The sequence below is a fragment of the Mauremys mutica genome, chromosome 8, assembly GCF_020497125.1.
Source record: "Mauremys mutica isolate MM-2020 ecotype Southern chromosome 8, ASM2049712v1, whole genome shotgun sequence".
In the NCBI taxonomy this organism is placed as follows: Eukaryota; Metazoa; Chordata; order Testudines; family Geoemydidae; genus Mauremys; species Mauremys mutica.
Window position 1 is genome coordinate 59,104,728 of NC_059079.1, and position 9,814 is coordinate 59,114,541.

Below are 9,814 nucleotides of genomic sequence, written 5' to 3' on the forward strand. Positions count from 1 at the left end.
GGAAAAGTTGGTGTAGGGGGGAAACCATTTAGTGCAGTGACTGGAGAGCTGCCATCTAGCAACAGCTCTGAGCCTTTCAGAGATCTAAAAGCCTTACTGCCTTAATGAATGCTTCTTTTCTTCCCCCTTCCACTGGATTCCACAACATGAAAAATCTCAGACCAACTAGCAGTATCATGGATGACAAAGTGTCCAAAGATGGGGCAACATTCCTGCCAGTCCCAGAAGATCATACCTATTAGCTATGAAAATGACTCAAAACCATTACTGAAAGCCAGCTCCGAAAAAGAAAAGCTACCACATCTTGGATAAAGCTATCAAAGTTACAGGAAAGACAACAACCTGGCAATACTGTACTCCCAAATTCCCAGCTTTTATATTTTAATCACAGATGTTAAGGTGAGATATCAAGAAAGAAAACAATGGACTTTGACCAAGCATTACCAACTGTTTGGGTGTGATAAAAAAAAAAAGCTAGTTGCCAAAGAAACTACCTAGAAGAATTGTAATCCTCAATTCCTCACATCCATTGCTAAATCACATCTCATTCCTTTACAAGATCTAAAAAACAAAATAAAAACACCAAAACAAAAATAAACACTGTTCCTCTCCATCTCTACTGTCAAAACCCTTGGCTGTGCCATGGTCTTCTACCCTCTAGCCTACTGCAACCTCCCTGACACTTACCTTGCACCTCTATAGTTGACCCAAAATAATGTCCCAAATTTGTTTTCCTCTCCCACCAGTCCTTTCACTGCCAGTATACCTCCTTCACATAAAATTCAAAAAAAAATTCATCTTCTCATTCAGTGTTCTGCATATGAACATCTTTTCTCCCATCTCTCTCCACAACTCCCTTTTCCAAAAAGTTGCACCATTATCTTCCCCCTATACTGGCCCTTCTCCTCAAATAAGTTCCTAAAATTCCTGAGCCATGCAACCTTCATCAAGTTCTGCTTTTTCTCTCTCCACAGCACAAATTTTCACTTCCATCTTTGTTTTTAAAAACTTATTTTTATGCAAATTTTAAAATAGATTACACATACAATAAAAGAACAAGAGAACTTCATAATATTGTACTGCGTAATACTCTCTCTAGTTCCAACCCCATTGTCTGTTGTCATCTGTATCATCAATCTAGTCCAGTGTTTCCGAAACTTGAGATGCCGCTTGTGTAGGGAAAGACACTGGCGGGGCGGGCCGGTTTGTTTACCTGCTGCATCCGCAAGTCCAGCCAATCGCGGCTCCCACTGGCCACAGTTCGCTGCTCCAGTCCAATGGGAGCTGCGGGAAGCGGCGGCCAGTACATCCCTCAGCCCACGCCGCTTCCCACAGCTCCCACTGGCCTGGAGCAGCAAACCGTGGCCAGTGGGAGCCACGATCGGCCGGACCTGTGGACGCAGCAGGTAAACAAACCATCCCGGCCTGCCAGGGGCTTTCCCTACACAAGCGGCGTCCCAAGTTTGGGAAACACTGATCTAGACTATAAACTCCCTCAGGGCAAGGACTATATCTTTCGTCCGTAAAGCACCATGCATATCTATGTTGTAGTGCTGGATAGATACCTGTTTTTACTTATCAGCTTAGTCCATACTAGAGGGGTGTAAATCTGAATCTGCCCTAACTGTCCCATGTGGACCCTGCTGGGGCATAGTACATTCCCTAGTGGACATTAGCATGGTGGTGGGACTAAATCACTCTGGAGACAAGCCCATTGTGATTTTCATGTTTGCTATGTCCTTTTAAAATGGTTTTTTTTTAAAAGGAGATAGACAGATAGACAGAAAGGAATAAAACAGAAATCTCAGCTACTTTTTATTGGCTCTATAAATATATCAGTTGAAAGGAACCCATGATCTCAGAGTAAGTCAATGGGTCACAGTTATGTTCCTCTTATCGTCTCTATTTTTTTCTATTGTTTAAAAATAGGAAACAGCAGCACACGAAAATGTTCAGACAAAGATAAATAGTCTGGCTGAAATACAAGAGTTGGGGAGCTGAAGTTTTAGAAAAAAAGAGCCATCCTAAATCTACCCCAAAATGCCTAGATATTGCTGGGCCCTCCAAAGATTAAGAGTAATTTTAATATATTAAATGATATGTAATACCTAGGGAAAACACAATAAGACAAGACTCCAAGTTCAGGTTAAACTCTGAATCACATCACGTATGGATTAACCTTAATGTGACTAACATTTTCTGTGGTTCATCATCTTAAACATAATAAGGTTAATTACTCCTACACTTAGCTTTATTGCAGAAAGAAATAGCAAGAAAGGACTGAATCTGGCCTAGTCTGAGACACACCAGCTTGATTCAATATTGTCAATATCCCAGGAAAAGAACAGGGCTCCCAGCAATGGAAAGTCTATCTAGAGTGGGTGTTGCAATAGCACAAAGTGTCCTCATCTCCCACTCCCCTGAGGGCACTTGCTGCAAGCCAGCAGAGGCAGAACTGTCCATCAAGTGGGTATAGCTAAATGAATCAGGGGACACGCAGGGGAATTCTCTGAATCAATCGAACATCAGGTTTGTGACTGCAAGGAGAGGGCAGCAATAAATCCTCTCTGTGTACAGCTGTCCATTTACAATTTGTATCAAGCTCATTTATTTAAAACCTTGGCTTAATTTAACCTCTCTTCTTTAGACTGCCGTAAGGGACCTAATGTGACCATTTTTGCCTTAATAAATTTAGCTCCTACTTCCTTTGCCATTTGATTCTCTTAAATTAGTTTTAACGAATATCTTGTGGTAGCTCCTAAAGCCCACAACCAGGTTGGACCCCTATGTTAGGCATTGTACAAACATAATAAATGACAGCCCCAAAGAGGTCTTATCTTCCCAACCCCTTTCTACCTTGTACCAAAATTCTAGTTCTCTCCTTCATTTTGAATTAAAATCAGTGCATCAGAAGAGGATTTTTTCCATAGATTTTAGGGTTATTCTTTCTTTTACATTTTAAAAATAAGTAATGGATTTTTAAGCCATCAATCTGCACAGAGGAATGAGAAATCCTTCAATCTGTGTAGAGAATACTCCCTTCCCCACCTAGCAATCGCTTCTTCCACCATGCACAAAGGACGTGTATGCAATTCACAGGATTGGAGAAAAAGGTGATGAAAGTGTCCTAGACTGCTTTGTATTAGCTCTTATACTATTGCTAGCAAAAATATAGCTGCACCACTGTCGAAAAACAGAAAAGATGTTTCTTAAATGTAGATAAGATCAAAGAAGGAAGCAATCAGCATGTAAAGATGAATATACAAGAATCAGCAGACACCTGTATGCCTTATTTTCTACACAAAATACTTTGATCATTCCAGTTTCATACTTATTTAATATCCTTGCTCTTCAAAATTAAGTTTAAAATTACTAACTTAAAAACAAATTTAACAATCATTATTGTAAAGTTTTCAACATGATGAGACAGAAGATAAATCTGGCAAGATCTGATTCTTCCCCTACCACAGGACATTTCACCCAAATGCTGCAATTCTAGCTGTATAACTCATTGTTACACAGTCTATGGACATTCAACCAGCCATACTGTTCAACGTAATTGTTCATTTTTACTATTGGTATTGAGGGTGCAGAGAATTCAGTCTTAGTTTGTTTTAGTTTATTTTTAATTAGAAGGGGGCTGATTTGAAACATCTGTAGGTGCTTTAGAATATCTTGTAAAAGGACCTTTGTGTGTGTGTGTATATATAAGGAAATATTATGGCTCTTAGTTAAGACAAGACAGAATCTTCCCTCTGATCCAAACTGCTATGACTCTAAAGCAAGACATCGACTACCCCTCTACCTTGATATAACGCTGTCCTCAGGAGCCAAAAAGTCTTACCGCATTATAGGGGAAACCGCGTTATATCGAACTTGCTTTGATCCACCAGAGTGCACAGCCCCCCACCCTCCCGCCGGAGCACTGCTTTACCGCGTTATATCCAAATTCGTATTATATCGGGTCGCGTTTTATTGGGGGGTAGAGGTATAGTACACATTAGTTGTGTCTCAAAACTGGTTCTTGGAAACAGCATCCCACAATATTCACATGACTTGTGTTTCATGAACAATTAAAACTAGCACGCTGACAAACAGCATATTTGCTGTTACTGTCCATTATTCAGAAACCAAGCTTGGAGAAATCAGATTTTGGAATTGACATTGTCCTTGAGTAAGGGCATTATATTTTCATAGATTTATGGAGGTCATCAGCTATTCATTTAAGCATGAACTGTCAAACCTGCAAAAAACAGTGGAAAAAAGAAACTAAAGATTAGCTATTGAAGTTAACTCAGGAAATATAGAAATAGCTAGACTATGATTTAGATACATCACAGCAAGCACAGACAAGACTTCAGTGTCACTCTGAAATCACATCCCAGACATTGTAAAGTCCTACTGCATTCACATCATTATCATACCACTTGCATACCACAGAGACCAATAATTATTATATATTACGACTGAATCCTCTTCTCTGTGCTTACAGATGAAATTTTACTGGCTCCACAATTGGACCGGTTCCTCTAACAATCATGAATAAGCTCCATAGATAGATGCAAACTGAACAGTATACAGTTACAGAACAGAGATGCACAAAAATAATCAGATTTCAGTAAGAGGGCGCAGAACTCATTTGCTTTAAATAATTATTTCCACTGTTTGAATCACTTCTCAGATAATTAACTTTCATTTTGAACAATGCAAAAGCATACTTTGTTGTCTGTGTTCATAAAAAGCATTCAGAAAAGAAAGTAAATAGCTATTATAACACTCCTCTTCTTAACAAGACAGAAAACTGTACTTAACATTTCACATTAGATATGCTTCCCACTCATTTATTCATAGTGAAATATTTAGTATTAATTTATTAGACAACAGACAATAAGGCTGGGCTTTCTGCTCCCCTTTCCCTTAGCTATGCTGCTGTGGTTCTTCAACCAACTGTGCAAGTCTTTAATGCTATAAATAACTAAAATATGTTATACATTTGTCACTTGTAGATTTGAAATCCATATTTAGTTGTGTACGAACATGGCATTGCTTCAGTTTGACTTACTGCCCACAAACTTAGTCAGATCAATCTGTGAAAGGATCACAAACAATAGTAAGCAGGCTGAAATATCTGTTTACTATCAAAACCAAATGCAATTCTGGAGGGAGGAAGAGAAGACATTACCACCACCAGATCTCTTCATCTGAAGATAAGAACTAGTAATTACTTTGTTTTGATAACAACTAAAAGCCTTTGGGTTACAAAATTCACTTTTATTGAACAATCATGTTTGAATACATCTCTAACTCCTATAGCCTTTGAGCTAGTTGTACAGGTACACAGGCAAATCAGACTATTTCTGCCTGCATGTGAGTGTCAGACATCACAAAACAGGATGTACAATGTGACTTTATCAACAACTAATGTTTTACACCATGGCTAACTTTGAAATTGCATTACTGCTTCCACTAATATTCAAGGTTATATCCTGTAACAATCAGATTGTCTGGTGCCAGACATTCTCCCCACAAGTACATTCTCATTTTGCTCCACGACTTGACCTTAGGAAAAATTCTAAACAAGTATACAGCTCAGTGCTAAACTGCTCTCTTCTGTACTCTGTTCACACTAACCTTCTAAAAAAGCCCTCCACTATGTTCTGCAATCACTTACACACTAAGCTGATACTACTGAAAGGAAAGAGGGAGAGGAAGGTGTTATCGGTCTAACTATGTTGTTAAGCACCACTTTGCGTAGTACTATACAAGACACAAGACAACAATCATCTAATCTCCCAGCACTGTCTACTAACAGTTTCAATATGAAAGATGAAGATCTTTTGGATATGATGCATCTTCCATAGGAATGATGGCCTGATTTCCCCATTGATACCTGACAAAAAACAACTTTGGTGGTACCCACTAAAACAAAGAGCAGTCAATTGTTTCTCAGCCACTAGTTGTTCTGAGACATACTGGAGATAACATGTTTATTCTTCATGAGTGATGCTACTAGCTGACACACAGAGAATGACACTGGCATCAAAGACCACTTGTTCCTAACCATGTAGACTAGGAACAAGTTGGGGAGTCTGGTCAGGGGGAGTCATTCATTCAGGGGGATAAAATTAGTGTCCTCTAGAGTGAAACCATGAGGACAAGTCAGGTTTGGATTTAATCAAGAACCTGTGAAGCCCTCTGAAGTACTTTGAGTTGTGTTAGGTAGAGGTAATATAGCAACTGTGTACTCAAATATTGCAACCATTAAGAGCACAAGACATGTTTGGACTGTCAAGTATTTCTCTGGAGGAATAGCAAGATCCTGGCTGGAGTAATCTTCACTTAGAGGCAAGTAACAGGAGTAACTACTGTGAGATGCTTTGAGCAAATAGAAGAGAAGGCAGAACTACAGAAAGACAAATAAAACACTAATCCTCTATTTAGACACTGGTCAAGAGCCTCAAGTTTCATGATGTTTCAACTTAGAGCATATACTGCTGCTAAAAACAAAATCAGAGCCTGGGAATAGGCTGGGCATACTAGTCAGGTTTATTTTAGGAGGTTACATACCAGGGAGGGTTTGAGAAAGAATAGGAAATAACACTAGGTCTTGTACAGCAGCCAGATTGCTAAAGATTTTAATACCCTTTTCCAGACTCTCATCAACCTTTACTATAAATAATAGAGATGCCAGTTTAATATACAGCAATAACTATGGAGCCACGGGACCAACCATATCAGTATCTTCCAGGCCTTTAGTAATTCATTAATAGTAATCAGAAACCCTGCTGGCAAGGGGTGCAAATGAAGCATGGTGCACATTTGTGTCCGGTACTTGACTACTAGCAACACAAAAGGTTTAAATGTAGATTGTTCCATGATAACATCTTTGTATTTGTTGGATCCTAGGGTACTTTAAATTGAACATCCTGTATTTGACTTGTACAGTCTCAGTACAAAAGGTTTCAACGTGCACTGCAAAATCATAAACATCTTGACATTTTAGCATTTGTTGGGCGGGGGGGGAGAGGGGGGGAAATCACAGGGTATTTTAACTAGTGCATCCTGCCAGCAAATTTGTAAAACTGCTGGTTTTAAAAGCCTATGTTTTTTTCCTCAGAGGGAATTATAAATTGGTGCTAATCAGAAGTCTTTACATAGGGACATTCAACAGTTGCAATCACCAGAAAGGAAGGATGAATGCTGACACTAGAAATTTTCATCTGTTCATCACTTTTCAACCTGCTGCGGAATCTCTGATGGACTCCCATGCCAGCCACTTGACAAAGGGGACTGTAAACAATAGGACATTCTGAAACGTAATCTGTAGGGCTGTTTCTGACAACAGGGTTCACAACTGAACAGAGCTGCTCTTTTAAGAGGTGGGGTGGGAGATGGGGAGAGAGCAGAGGCTGTGCCGGGAGTTTGGCTTTACATACATATGCTCTCTCTCTCAGAAGTTACTCTGTTTTCATTATTCACTTGCAAAGAGTTGACTGCAGAGGCAGCTCCGAGCAGCTTCTCAACGCTGAGACACTGGGTCTCAGACATCGTTATATTGCTTTGGTTTGATGTCAGCTACAGCTTCACAGTAACAGGCAAGCAAAGTACCTATATGAACGTGATTTCAGCAACACCTAAAAACAGGAGCGCAACACCACTTCTCCCCACCCAGTGTCTGAGGGGAGACACACACACCATGAGCTTCCAAAATGCTGGGACATGCCATTTAGGAACTGAGACAACGACTCTGATTTCCAGCTTCTTGCCCTCTCCGTGCGTGCGCCCAGAGCGCATGAAATTGACCCAAAGGCTTGCGCTGGGCCACAGCTCTCCAGGGCAACAGCGTGCCCGAGGGGCGGGGCGGGGGGGATTCCCGGTGAACACGGGAGGAGCAGGGGCGCTAGGCGCAGCGAGGGTGGGGGGCAGCTCAGTACCCCCGGGGGGCAGCGGCGCTAGACATAGCGGGGGTGGGGGGTTGCCCAGTGAACACTGGGGGCGGCGGCGCTAGTCACAACGGGGGCGGGGGGTTGCCCAGTGAACAGGGGGGGCGGCGGCACTAGGCACAGCAGGGGCGGGGGCAGCTCGGTACCCCCAGGGGGGCAGCGGCACTAGGCACAGCGGGGGCAGCTCGGTACCCCCAGGGGGCGGCGGCGCTAGGCACAGCGGGGGCAGCTCGGTACCCCCAGGGGGCGGCGGCGCTAGGCACTGCAGGGGCGGGGGGTTGCCCAGTGAACAGGAGGGGCAGCGGCACTAGGCACAGCGGGGGCAGCTCAGTACCCCCAGGGGGCGGCGGCGCTAGGCACAGCGGGGGGTTGCCCGGTGGACACGGGGAGCTCCTCACCATAGACCCGGGCCCAGCCCTGCTGCTGGCACACCGACTCCAGCAGGATCCGGTCCATCACGCCCGCAGCGGCTCCGTCCAGCTCCTCCGGCTCCTGCCCCGCGAAGGGCTCCTGCCCCCAGGGCGCGGGCTCGCCGGGGGCGCCCGGGGGCGGCTCCATGCTGCTGGGGGCGGGCCGCCCGCTCGCTCCGGCCCGGACCCGGCTGCTGTCCGCTGGCCCCCGGTCACTGGACATCCCGCCCCGGGTCCATTCCTCCGGCCCAGCTCGCTCCCGGCCAGGCCCGGCCGCGCGTTTCCTCTCCGGCCGTGGCTCGCGCAGGGGCCGCCGCTGGCTCGCGCTCACTCTCCGGCTGCGGCGACTCGGCTTCTCCCAGAGACCCGGCGGCGGCGGGCGGCATCCCAGGGAGATAGACAGGAGCAGCGGAGAGCCGAGCGCCCGGCCGCATGGACAAGCGGTGGCGGCCGGAGCAAAGCCTCCGCCAGCCCAAAGCAATCGCCCGCCGAGCCATCCACCTGCATCCAGGCTGCTGCTGCCCTGAGAAGGGGAAAGGCTGGGGGACGGGACACACCAGTTGCAGGGGTCCTGGGATTACACCACCACAGGCAACAGCTCAGCGCCCGCTTGTAAGAGTCAGGCAATCCCAAACCAACGCCCCCCTCCCCATCCGCAATATGGGGAGAGATCCCGTCCAAATTCTCCCTTTGCATCTCAGCCCCCTCTGTCTGCTCCATGCACTGAGCAGCCCAGTAGCCCAACTGGATTGTCCCTGGCCTAGCGCACTGAGAGGGAGGGAGGCTGGCTCCCCACTGGCAAGTAATATCTCATTCCCGGTTTCTCCGACATATCCCTCATGTCATTCCAAGGGTCACGTTGCCCTGGGGCATCCCTGAAGCCACACAAATCAATGGCACAAGCACCAGCCTCACAGCTGCGAAAACTTTCCTTTCATACACAGTCCTTGCTGCGTTCCCCAGGCATCAGCCAGCTGGGAAGGGCACTGCTGTAATGCAGTCTGCGTGGGACAACATCTGGAGGCGGGTCAGACACAGACGTTAGGGCAGAATGGGGGGTCTTTGACAACAATGCCCATTATCCAAAATGTTAAGTAATCATTGCAGTTAAATATCTACTAACAACAACTAAGGATATGTCTTCACTAGCAAGGTGGCTGTGTAGTCACAGCACCAGCACTGGGAAAGAGCTCTCCCAGTGCTATAAAAAACCCCACCGCCACAAGAGTAGCTACCAGCTCTGGTGCGCTGTCTACACTGGCGCTTTACAGTGCTGAAACTTTTTTTTCACACCCCGAGCAAGAAAGTTGCAGCACTGTAAAGTGGCAGTGTAAACAAGCCCTAAATAAGGGAAGAAGATTTTTAAGTAGTCTCACCAGCAGTCCCTTCCTCTCTATTGCTCAAATTTAATTCCTGGCTCTTGTGAGATCACTATTTCACTAATGCTCCAGTAGTCATAGA

The 9,814-nt window shown here is 44.8% G+C and overlaps 1 protein-coding gene across 4 annotated transcripts in view; it reads right to left on the reverse strand.

Annotated features, from left to right (window-relative positions):
• The window catches only part of RASAL2 (RAS protein activator like 2), a 279,206-nt gene extending 270,499 nt beyond the window's left edge, over positions 1–8,707 (reverse strand). For all 4 annotated transcript variants that reach the window (XM_045026721.1, XM_045026720.1, XM_045026719.1 and 1 more), the window contains exon 1: positions 8,342–8,707. In XM_045026721.1, coding sequence (XP_044882656.1) covers positions 8,342–8,576 — 235 coding nt within the window. In that variant the 5' untranslated portion in view covers positions 8,577–8,707. The remainder of the gene's footprint in view (positions 1–8,341) is intronic.
• Between the last annotated feature and the right edge of the window lie 1,107 nt (positions 8,708–9,814).